General features: G+C 41.2%; 1 protein-coding gene across 2 annotated transcripts in view; it reads left to right on the top strand.

Annotated features, from left to right (window-relative positions):
• The window catches only part of LOC126485690 (argininosuccinate lyase), a 140,389-nt gene that overhangs the window by 81,774 nt on the left and 45,608 nt on the right, over positions 1 to 13,007 (top strand). For both annotated transcript variants that reach the window (XM_050108894.1, XM_050108893.1), the window contains exon 5: positions 7,486 to 7,569. In XM_050108894.1, coding sequence (XP_049964851.1) covers positions 7,486 to 7,569 — 84 coding nt within the window. The remainder of the gene's footprint in view (positions 1 to 7,485; positions 7,570 to 13,007) is intronic.

Below are 13,007 nucleotides of genomic sequence, written 5' to 3'. Positions count from 1 at the left end.
TTGTTACTGTATGTGCTTGCCAAACCCTACTTTCGCCATCAAGGTCCTAGGATCTCTCCCCAACTCAGAACGATTTGAGCAATCTGGGCAGGGCCTTTTAACCAGCTCGGGATTATGACGGTGCAACGCACCAGTTGGACAGAGTTCGGCACTATATCCCTCAGGAGGAAATCCAACTGTATCAATCAATACCAAACCGAGTAACTGCTTGCATTGCGGTCAGAGGTGGACCACTTGCTTGCTCCGTTTGTGAAACTCATTCATTTCAATAAATCATTCAGTTTGTTTGAAGTTGTGAAATAATGCTGGTATAATTTTTATTAAAAATGAAATTCCTCCAGCTGCACTTAAGATTTTATATTTACTTTGCTACTAGTTTCGACGTTGCGTCGACGCCATCATCAGGCCCGTACACTTTGATGAAATCAGTTGTGTGTGGCTCAATCTAGCAGTCCGCGGTGAAACCAACACGTGCTCCACATGGATGGCGGGCATTAACGCAATGTCCGAACTAGTAGCGAAGTAAATATAAATCTTAAGTACAGCTGGAAGAATTTCACTTTTAATAAAAACTATTCATCTAACATTCAGCATTCTCCGGTAGTATATCATTTCAAAACCTTCTATTCTCTTCTTGTCTGAACTGCTCATTGTCCATATTTGAATTCAGTACGAGGCAGCACTCCATATAAGTAACTTCAGAGCATGTGTACTTGTATGTGATGATGATCTACAGTTTCAAATACTGAAATTTATTCCTGAAATTCATCATAACTATAACAAGTATAGATGTACTACACTGAAGCGACAGAGAAACTGGTATAGGTATGCATATTCAAATACAGAGATACGTAAACAGGCAGAATATGACGCTGCGACCGGCAACACCTGTATAAGACAACAAGTGTCTGGCGCAGTTGTTAGATCGGTTACTGCTGCTACAATGACAAGTTATCAAGATTTAAGTGATTTTCATCGTGTGTTATAGTCGGTGCACGAGGACGGCAGCATCTTCGAGGTAGCGATGAAGTGGGGATTTTCCTGTACCACTATTTCACAAGCGAACAGTGAATATCAGGATTACGGTAAAACATTAAGTCTCCGACGTCACTGCGGCTGGGCAAAGACCCTGCAAGAACGGACAAGTGAAGAGAATCATTCAAAAGACAGAAGTGCAGCACTTCCGCAAATTGCTGCAGATTTCAATGCTGGGCCATCAACAAGTGTCAGTGTGTGAACCATTCAACGAAACAACATCGATATGGGTTTTCAGAGCCAAAGGCCCACTCGTGTACCCTCTGCGCTATTCACATTAGCCCGCTGGAGGAGGCGTACTGACTGTACTGCATTCTGAGTTGACGTGCGGTAGTCCGAATGGTCGGGCTGGTGATAGACCGAGGCCAGTTGCTTCTAAGCAACTAGCTATTGGCGACTTCGTCCACTCCACCTTCGGCACACCATCGAAGACAATTCGGGCATGGATGCGTGTGATGTCCTTAGGTTAGTTAGGTTTAAGTAGTTCTAAGTTCTAGGGGACTTATGACCTCAGCAGTTGAGTCCCATAGTGCTCAGAGCCATTTGAACCATTTTTTAATTAACTTGTACACAAGTAACCTGCGGACCAGAACGTGGATTTGTCATGTTGAGCAGGACAAAAATGCTGTGAGTGTATCTTCTAAGAGTTAGTGCTTTGAGCGGCTCCTGGGAAACCAGTATTAGATTCCGATGCTGACAGACACATTTTTCACGTTCTCAAAGTCCAGTTTTTCAGATCCTTTTCTATTCCATTCAAACCTTCCGAAATACTACTCCACTTTGTAGCCATGATTGTATTATCTTCAATGTAAGCTCTTGGAGTGTCCCTGTTACTTCTGATTTTATCACACCTTGTTCACTTTTCTTTCCAGTTATGTACTTAATAGCTTTATTGACTACATCCCAGTTAACATTTACGCTTTTCCTGGCATCTTTTGAAGCTGACCCTCTGATGCTTCCGTGTCTAGTGAAACAAAAATTGTCAATGTGAAGGTGCATCGGACACAGTAAAGCTGCATTGGTGCATCGGAGTCTAATACTGGTCTCCAGGAAACGCCCAAAGCAAACCACAAACAATGAGAAGAGTCAGTCTTCTTGTACTTAAGTTGGCATTGTGCCATTAGAATTAAATCCCGATGCTAATTCTGTGTTTCATCGTCAATGTGAAGGTCCATCGGATACAGTAAAGCTGCATTGGTGCATCGGAATGAAATACTCATCTCCCAGGAAACGCTCAAAGCAAACCACAAACAATAAGAGTCAGTCTTCTCGTACAGATTCATCAAATTCCATCAACTCAAGGATGGTGAATTTGCAGTCTGCTACAGACGTATTCTTGGGCTCTGCCATAAAAATGTTTGTAGGAGATTTGACACATCAGAAACAAGATTGGCCCTACAAATTTGTGCATTTACCAAGTATGCAGTATTAATAGTGGTTTCTTTCAAAGTTGGGCATGTTTGAGACTGCACATATTTGGTTTTATTCTTTCCACCCCTCAGGAAATTTCTGTTTGTTACTGTATGTGAGGCTGTATAGGACCTGAGCTCATTTTGCCTTCTGGTGGAGTGCAAGAACAGATCTACAGTAAACTGCTGATCCACTGCATCTAAGTTGACAGCTCAGCTGAAACCATTCAGATGGCAAGGAACCAATTCAAGATAAAAAGACAGTTGCACACTAATATGCCAAACAAATAGTTTCTCAAACAAATGAAGTGATTGTATGGCATTGTTGACTGGGAGGCCCCATTCAGGGGAGTTTGGCCGCTGTATTGCAAGTCCTCTTTAGTTCTTTAGTTGACGCCACATTGGTGAATTGAAAGTCAATGCTGATGAAAATGGTGATGAAGGACACACAACACCCAGTACCCTGCTGGGAATCAAACCTGGGCACCCTACGTGGTATGCAATAACACTACTGCTATGATAAGGAAGCGGACAATGTGAGCAATTTAGATTCTTCTGAGATAGATTGTATTTATGACATGTGGGTATGCGACCAGAGAAAAGAGACAGAGAGAGTGTTGAAAAGAAAGAAAGAAAGAAAGTACTAGCAAGAAATACAAAGGACAAGCAGGAACAAAATATGAAGAAGAAAATCTTTGTAGTCATCATCTCTCTACAGAATAATGCTGTTAGCTATACAACCCTCTCTAATAACATGTAGGAAATAACTTTATATCAAGAAATATTCATTTACTTCCATGCTTATCAAATATTAAGAATCTTTATCTGATCATTTACAACAAAATACACTTATCAGAGATAAATAGAGCCACCGCTGCCAGAGGTGGCAGTATATACAAGATGCAGAATGCAGAATCATAAAAATTGTAAATTGACATATCTCATATTTAGAATTAGTCAGATTAGAGTATAAACTTGAGCTTTCAGAAATTTGTTACATCTTCATGTTCAAGTGATTACTAACTTAGTGAAATATTTAATTTTGCCCTAAGAGTTAAACTTTTCACTTATTCTATGACATACACAATCTCACCTCTAACTGCAATGGAAAAATTTGAAGAAATGATTAACTGCTAAGATCTTTGAGTATATACTGCTGGCCATCAAAATTGCTACACCAGACAGTTTAGCAAATAACTAAATTTTACTTAACGTGAATACACAGTGTAGTAGGAAGAATGCTTGATTAAATTTGTAGGTGTAAAATTTGGTACACCATGCTGCCACCTCTGCAGCAGTGGCTCTAACAAAACTGGGAACTGAGGTAAACTGACCTGGAATGATGGATTTGGGTACATCATTCCATGCTGCTTCAAATCTATGCCAGGGTTCATCAATCATAGTGACTGGTAAGCTGTGATATGCCAATCGCTTGGCAACCCATGACCGGACATTTTCAGTGTGTAAGCAACCTGGATAATGTGCAGGCCAGGGCAAGGGTCGAACACTTGCTGTGCTGTGGAAACTTGTGATAACATTGGAAATATGCAGTCTTGCATTATCCTGTTGAAAGATAGCATCACGACAGTCTTGAAGATTGGGTAACCCTCAGTCTTATCACGTCAGAAATGTAATGCCTGCTATAGAAATTACCAGCTATGTGAACCAGAGATGATTGTGCTGTGATTTGTTGTCATTTGGATGACAAACAGCAGTTTCAGTAAACAACAGTCCTGATGCTGCCAAATTCTGATACATGATGACAGAAATTTCTCCTTCATGCATGAGGCATGACACAATATTCTCACAAATAACAATATTATGAAAAGGCCAGATTGCTATTTGGCATACAGAGGAGATGCTGACTCACAGACAGGGACAACAAAAAGACTGCAAGTTTGTAGTTTTGCATTGGTGGTCAGAGACAACAGTCGTGTGTGTGAGCTGTGCTTGCATGAATACATATGTGTTTTCTATGTTAGAAGAAGGCCATTTGGCCAAATGATCACATGTTTAGCAGTCTTTTTGTTGTGCCCGTCTGTGAGTCAGCATCCCCTCTATATGTCAAGTACCAATCTGGCCTTTTCATAATTCTGTCATTATTCAATCTGAGTTTTTCCCCTGTTTGAACTATCTTTTCTCCTACACAGAATGTTGATGGAATTACTCCTACTTTATTTATGCTGTTGCAATGAAATACTAATCATTTACATATCCATGATCATAGTACACTTTGTGCCAATTTGACATTTGTTACAAGCCATCTTAATGGTGTTGCAATGACCAGCATTGCATATTGTATAAAAGCCACACATCAATTTCAACAGGTATGCTCACGTGCGTTCTCACACACACACACACACACACACACACACACACACACACACACACACCAGTTTTATGTGGATATCCCATATAAAACCGTGTATCTCACACCTGATATGAACTAATTAAAAAAGAATAGATGATAGTAATGTTAAAAAAATGTAATTACCTGTTTATAAGAGATGCTGGAAGTGGTGTTCATGGCCATCCAGGCCACTTGGCAAGTGATTCGATTAAAGGTGATGAACTGGTAAATGAGGCATATTGGTTTTATGTGGGAAGCCCTGTATATATATCTACATCTATACTCCGCAAACCACCATGAGGTGGATGGCATTTTTAAAGCTGGATACCAAAATTTTGTTAACAGAATTCCTCAGGATAGTTTATGTCTATCTTCAATAGTCTTACAGTTCAGTTCCTTCAATATCTCTATGACACTCCCCCATGAATCAAACAAACCTGTGACCATGTGCTGCGCTTTTCCATATACGTTCAATATCCTCTGTTAATCCTATTTGGTATGGGTCCAACACATTTGAGCAATATTCAAGAACCATTCCACAAGTAGTCTGTAAGCAATTTCCTTTGTAGACTGATTGCACTTCCCCAGTATTATACCAGTAAATCTAAGTCTGCCACCGGCTTTGCCCCCAAAACTGAACCTATGTGATCATTCCATTTCATATCCCTGCAAAGTGTTACTTCCAGATATTTGCAAGAGTTGGCCAATTACAACTGTGACTCACTGATATTATAATCATAGGATACTATGTTTTCTCATTTTGTGAAGGGCACAATTTTATATTTCTGAGTATGTAAAGCATGTTTCCAATCTCTGTACCACTTTTAAATTTTATTAAGATATTACTGAATATTTATGCAGATTCTTTCAGATAGTACTTCATTGATATTGATAATTTACTACTGATTTGGAAAGTATTCACTTTGTGCTGCCTAGTGCCTTACAATACCAAAACTTTCTTATGGATTCTTAACTTTGCATTTATAGAGAAACCTTTTCCTTGACAAGTTGCAGTATTATTCCATGCACAGAGCGTAAAGAAATAAATGACAAGATTCACAAAATTCAGTTTTCTGCACTTGTATAAGAGGGCATGTTATATCACTTTCTTTTTTTAATTGTTAAACTGTCTTTGGTGTGGTGAGAATGTTTTCATGTGAGCAAACAATATGACATATGTGACTGTAAGAGGCTCATATACATCAGAAAAAATAATTTCTACTAAACATGTCTCGCATATTTCTGCATGTCATAGTTGTAGATAGCAGTACATTAACAATAAATAAATAAGACAGGACAAGAAAAAGACTTTGGTGGTTATCACAGACCAGAGAAGTTGTTTCAGCTCCTCTTTGTTAATACATTTCCTGATCTTTTGCAAATGTATGAAGATTTGCTTTGATGTTATAACTGTGAACAGATATGTGGGTAAGTCTGTATGAGTCAGTGAACAGCATGGACAGCAATTAAGAAAGATAATGTGATTCCTCAGTTCCTCCCGGCGTATTTCTTGCTTGAACAGTCCATGGGTGTACTGCCGGTCCATAGTGTCCAGTGGGCACAATATTTCGGTGATCAGACATGTCACCATCGACAGGTGCACTGATGAACTGCGCTCCTGAGGGCCGGCAGCCATATTAAATTCCCTCCCCTCATGAGGTATTCTCTCTGCGGTCCGCGCCCTGAGCGTCAGCAGTTGCTGAGGTGCTGGCATTGGCGTCCATGGTGGCATCGGTGTAATTGACTCGTCTGCCCTAGTCACCTGTTCATTTCCTTTGCTGAGCATCTTTTTAAAAAGATGATGCAATTACACCGCGCCATTACAGATGCTGATGCCAGCATCTCAGCGACTGCCGACACGCGGGTGCGGACCGCAGAGATAATGCCTTGCGAGGGTAGGGGATTTAATATGGCCACTCGCCCTCAGGAGCTTAGTTTGTGAGTGCACCTGATGATGGCAACATGTCTGATCACCGAAATATTGTGCCCGTTGGACACTATGGACTGGCAGTACACCTGTGGACTGTTCGAGCAAGAAAGGCAATGTTGTGCAGCAGACATTTACATACAATTAGATGAATGTTTGCAGAGAATGTGACACAACATAAAACTGTATGTAACAGTGTGGAAGACCAGACAGATAGCTGCACATAAACAGAGAAGCAGACAGTTTATGGAAATAGTGTGACTGTAACATAAGATATCAGTTTAGTGTAACACATTATTTTGGATTACTAGAACTATAATTACTGATATTATTTACTGATATATATAGGAACAATGGATGACTCTAACATGATGATAATCATGGGGCAAGCAGTGGTTATGTATAACACTTTGAGTTGGGTCCTCTTAACTTATTACTTGATATGGAGCAGGGCCTCATTATCAATAGTCTAAGATCAAAATGCAGTTGGAGAAGACAAAATGTAAATGTTGTTCTTAATGGAAGACATTCTGTATAGTATTCTCCACTGGAAAGTACTTACTACTTTGGTGCATAAGAGAATTTCAAGGTAGTGTAATATTTTGATTGATGTAATTGATTTTGTGTATGAAAAAACATAAAATATAAAACAATATGACTCTTATACTAATTACAGAATGATATCTCCAGTTTCATTTCATGTACAGGTTTTTACTTCCAGTACTCCACTTGAATTATGTTTCTATTTATACTTTTCCTTACAGATATGTAAAGAATGGCAAGAAAGTAGGTTTACAATAAAGAGCTCAGATGAAGACATTCATACAGCTATTGAAAGGAGGCTGAAGGTAAGATTATCAGGTTTAAAGTAGTTTATATTCATGTAAAACTAAGTGCAGAATACTCTCAACTAAGTAGAAAAAATGGTAAAAAGTGAAAAGTTTAAATTGTAAGACAGGCAAATTAACATTTTCAGTCTTCCACCAAAACAGGATGAATGTCTCATATCCATAAAGGAAAACAGAATGACAGATCTAATGTCAGGAAACTTTGTGTGCATATCAGAACTTTGAGCCAGAACAACTGAAACTGAACAAATTTATCTTGATGGATACATATCTTGATGGATATCATATTGTTGTTTATCTAGTATGAATAAAGCTAGAGTTATTATATGCAAAAAAAGTTATATGCAGAATATGTAGTTAAGTGCCAAGCTCTTCAGGTAAACGAATATTGTGTTGAACAGTTATTTGAAAGCTGGGCTGCAATAATGGAATGGAAAACACACAAGCTTAAGTACTGACAATTTACAGCCCACCAGCTGGAAGTGTCTGAAGTTTTATAAAGTAGCTAGAGATTATTTTAATAAGATTATTGAGACTGAAACAGAGAATGGTTGTTTGTGAAGACTTTAATGTTGCTTTTCTGTAAGATAACACTGATAGAGAGCACTTCAAGTTGTTGATGCCCAGTTTTGGATTACTTCCCATGATGAAATTTCCTAACAGGGATTAAGGACATAGTGTAAGAGCCATTCACAATTGATTTTTAGATCCAAGGACCTACAGTTATTTAGCTGTAAAACCAACAGTAAATGGTTTAACTGACAATGATAGTAAAATGTTAACACTACAATGCTTCCTGCCGCCGTTGGATAAGCAGCTGAGCAGCAAGTCGTATACTCCTAGCTCACTCATTTGTTACATAGTTTAATTCTTAATTTCTTTGCGTGTTTTTGGTACTTGCATTGTTTAATTCATAAATTTCGGGCGTATTATAGTATTTGAGAGTGTAGCATCGCGTTTTAGTACCTGAATAGTGTAAATTTGCGTAGTCTCCTTCCGCCGCCGAGCAGTGTCAGCAGTGCGCAAGTAGCAGCATTATTGCATTTACTAGGCAATCTTGTATTTTAATAACCGTTTAAATTTTGTTGATTTGTTTGCGCTCTCTGTAGATTAGTTCAGACATTCTTTGCAAAACAGATTTTAGCATGGATAGGGACTGCAACTGCTGTGTTCGGATGCAGGCTGAGTTGGCATCCCTTCGCTCCCAGCTTCAGGCAGTGTTGGCTTCGGTCACACAGCTTGAGGCTGTTGCCAATGGGCATCACTGTGGGGGTCCGGATGGGGGTTTGTCGGGGACGGCCAGCTCGTCCCACGCATCCCCTGATCGGACTACGACTGTGGTTGCCAAGATACTGCCCGCATTGAGGCTGATCCCTCACCTGTGGTAGAGTGGGAGGTCGTCTCAAGGTGTGGCAGGGGGCGAAAGACATTCCGGAGGGCTGAACGGAAAGCCTCTCCAGTTTGTCTGATGAACCGGTTTCAGGCTCTGTCTCAGGCTGATACTGATCTTCAGCCTGACATGGCTGCTTGTCCTGTTCCAGAGGTTGCCCCTCAGTCTGCAGGATCCGGGCAGTCGCAGAGGGTGGGCTTACTGGTAGTTGGGAGCTCCAACGTCAGGAGCGTAATGGGGCCCCTCAGGGAAATGGCAGCAAGAGAGGGGAAGAAAACCAATGTGCACTCCGTGTGCATACCGGGGGGAGTCATTCCAGATGTGGAAAGCGTCCTTCCGGATGCCATGAAGGGTACGGGGTGCACCCATCTGCAGGTGGTCGCTCATGTCGGCACCAATGATGTGTGTCGCTATGGATCGGAGGAAATGCTCTCTGGCTTCCGGCGGCTATCTGATTTGGTGAAGACTGCCAGTCTCGCTAGCGGGATGGAAGCGGAGCTCACCATCTGCAGCATCGTCGACAGGACTGACTGCGGACCTTTGGTACAGAGCCGAGTGGAGGGTCTGAATCAGAGGCTGAGACGGTTCTGCGACCGTGTGGGCTGCAGATTCCTCGACTTGCGCCATAGGGTGGTGGGATTTCGGGTTCCGCTGGATAGGTCAGGAGTCCACTACACGCAACAAGCGGCTACACGGGTAGCAGGGGTTGTGTGGCGTGGGCTGGGCGGTTTTTTAGGTTAGATGGCCTTGGGCAAGTACAGAAAGGGCAACAGCCTCAACGGGTGCGAGGCAAAGTCAGGACATGCGGGGACCAAGCAGCAATCGGTATTGTAATTGTCAACTGTCAAAGCTGCGTTGGTAAAGTACCAGAACTTCAAGCGCTGATAGAAAGCACCGAAACTGAAATTGTTATAGGTACAGAAAGCTGGCTTAAGCCAGAGATAAATTCTGCCGAAATTTTTACAAAGGTACAGACGGTGTTTAGAAAGGATAGATTGCATGCAACCGGTGGTGGAGTGTTCGTCGCTGTTAGTAGTAGTTTATCCTGTAGTGAAATAGAATTGGATAGTTCCTGTGAATTATTATGGGTGGAGGTTACACTCAACAACCGAACTAGGTTAATAATTGGCTCCTTTTACCGACCTCCCAACTCAGCAGCATTAGTGGCAGAACAACTGAGAGAAAATTTGGAATACATTTCACATAAATTTTCTCAGCATGTTATAGTCTTAGGTGGAGATTTCAATTTACCAGATATAGACTGGGACACTCAGATGTTTAGGACGGGTGGTAGGGACAGAGCATCGAGTGACATTATACTGAGTGCACTATCCGAAAATTACCTCGAGCAATTAAACAGAGAACCGACTCGTGGAGATAACATCTTGGACCTACTGATAACAAACAGACCCGAACTTTTCGACTCTGTATGTACAGAACAGGGAATCAGTGATCATAAGGCCGTTGCAGCATCCCTGAATATGGAAGTTAATAGGAATATAAAAAAAGGGAGGAAGGTTTATCTGTTTAGCAAGAGTAATAGAAGGCAGATTTCAGACTACCTAACAGATCAGAACGAAAATTTCTGTTCCGACACTGACAATGTTGAGTGTTTATGGAAAAAGTTCAAGGCAATCGTAAAATGCGTTTTAGACAGGTACGTGCCGAGTAAAACTGTGAAGGACGGGAAAAACCCACCGTGGTACAACAACAAAGTTAGGAAACTACTGCGAAAGCAAAGAGAGCTCCACTCCAAGTTTAAACACAGCCAAAACCTCTCAGACAAACAGAAGCTAAACGATGTCAAAGTTAGCGTAAGGAGGGCTATGCGTGAAGCGTTCAGTGAATTCGAAAGTAAAATTCTATGTACCGACTTGACAGAAAATCCTAGGAAGTTCTGGTCTTACGTTAAATCAGTAAGTGGCTCGAAACAGCATATCCAGACACTCCGGGATGATGATGGCATTGAAACAGAGGATGACACGCGTAAAGCTGAAATACTAAACACCTTTTTCCAAAGCTGTTTCACAGAGGAAGACCGCACTGCAGTTCCTTCTCTAAATCCTTGCACAAACGAAAAAATGGCTGACATCGAAATAAGTGTCCAATGAATAGAAAAGCAACTGGAATCACTCAATAGAGGAAAGTCCACTGGACCTGACGGGATACCAATTCGATTCTACACAGAGTACGCGAAAGAACTTGCCCCCCTTCTAACAGCCATGTACCGCAAGTCTCTAGAGGAACGGAGGGTTCCAAATGATTGGAAAAGAGCACAGATAGTCCCAGTCTTCAAGAAGGGTCGTCGAGCAGATGTGCAAAACTATAGACCTATATCTCTGACGTCGATCTGTTGTAGAATTTTAGAACATGTTTTTTGCTCGAGTATCATGTCGTTTTTGGAAACCCAGAATCTACTATGTAGGAATCAACATGGATTCCGGAAACAGCGATCGTGTGAGACCCAACTCACTTTATTTGTTCATGAGACCCAGAAAATATTAGATACAGGCTCCCAGGTAGATGCTATTTTTCTTGACTTCCGGAAGGCGTTCGATACAGTTCCGCACTGTCGCCTGATAAACAAAGTAAGAGCCTACGGAATATCAGACCATCTGTGTGGCTGGATTGAAGAGTTTTCAGCAAACAGAACACAGCATGTTGTTATCAATGGAGAGACGTCTACAGACGTTAAAGTAACCTCTGGCGTGCCACAGGGGAGTGTTATGGGACCATTGCTTTTCACAATATATATAAATGACCTAGTAGATAGTGTCGGAAGTTCCATGCGGCTTTTCGCGGATGATGCTGTAGTATACAGAGAAGTTGCAGCATTAGAAAATTGTAGCGAAATGCAGGAAGATCTGCAGCGGATAGGCACTTGGTGCAGGGAGTGGCAACTGACCCTTAACATAGACAAATGTAATGTATTGCGAATACATAGAAAGAAGGATCCTTTATTGTATGATTATATGATAGCGGAACAAACACTGGTAGCAGTTACTTCTGTAAAATATCTGGGAGTATGCGTGCGGAACAATTTGAAGTGGAATGATCATATAAAATTAATTGTTGGTAAGGCGGGTACCAGGTTGAGATTCATTGGGAGAGTGCTTAGAAAATGTAGTCCATCAACAAAGGAGGTGGCTTACAAAACACTCGTTCGACCTATACTTGAGTATTGCTCATCAGTGTGGGATCCGTACCAGATCGGTCTGACGGAGGAGATAGAGAAGATCCAAAGAAGAGCGGTGCGTTTCGTCACAGCGTTACGGAGATGTTTAATAAACTCAAGTGGCAGACTCTGCAAGAGAGGCGCTCTGCATCGCGGTGTAGCTTGCTCGCCAGGTTTCGAGAGGGTGCGTTTCTGGATGAGGTATCGAATATATTGCTTCCCCCTACTTATACCTCCCGAGGAGATCACGAATGTAAAATTAGAGAGATTAGAGCGCGCACGGAGGCTTTCAGACAGTCGTTCTTCCCGCGAACCATACGTGACTGGAACAGGAAAGGGAGGTAATGACAGTGGCACGTAAAGTGCCCTCCGCCACACACCGTTGGGTGGCTTGCGGAGTATAAATGTAGATGTAGATGTAGATATGGCAAACTGTGTGGATCACAAGAAAAAAGTATTTTTATAAGGCAGACAGTAACGAGTAAAAATTTAACTTGTTCTTAAATGTATTTCTAAGGCACTTGTACATTTCCCCCCTATAACATAAGAGGGTAGTATTGAAAAGATGCAAGGATAAGGGATGGATGGCTCCTGGGATTTAAGTAATAGTGCTAGAAATAATGTTCTCCACTTAATCCAGACAACAAACTGTAATCCATTGCCATCAAATTTTGCAAAATCCTCCAAGTTGTTACTAAAAAATGGAACACATAAACATAAACATAAAAACTATTCTGAGAATAGGCAAAAATAATAAGAACATTAAGCAAGGAACAAACAAAAGCATCAGCCAAAACAAAATAGAGCTCCCAGAAAACACTTGGTTGGTGCATAAGTTAACAGCCTTTATCCATATTAATAAACACAATAGGT

The sequence above is a fragment of the Schistocerca serialis genome, chromosome 1 (assembly GCF_023864345.2).
Source record: "Schistocerca serialis cubense isolate TAMUIC-IGC-003099 chromosome 1, iqSchSeri2.2, whole genome shotgun sequence".
NCBI lineage: Eukaryota > Metazoa > Arthropoda > Insecta > Orthoptera > Acrididae > Schistocerca > Schistocerca serialis.
The sequence above is the reverse complement of the archived record's forward strand: the minus strand, read 5'-3'. Positions and strand labels throughout refer to the sequence as shown.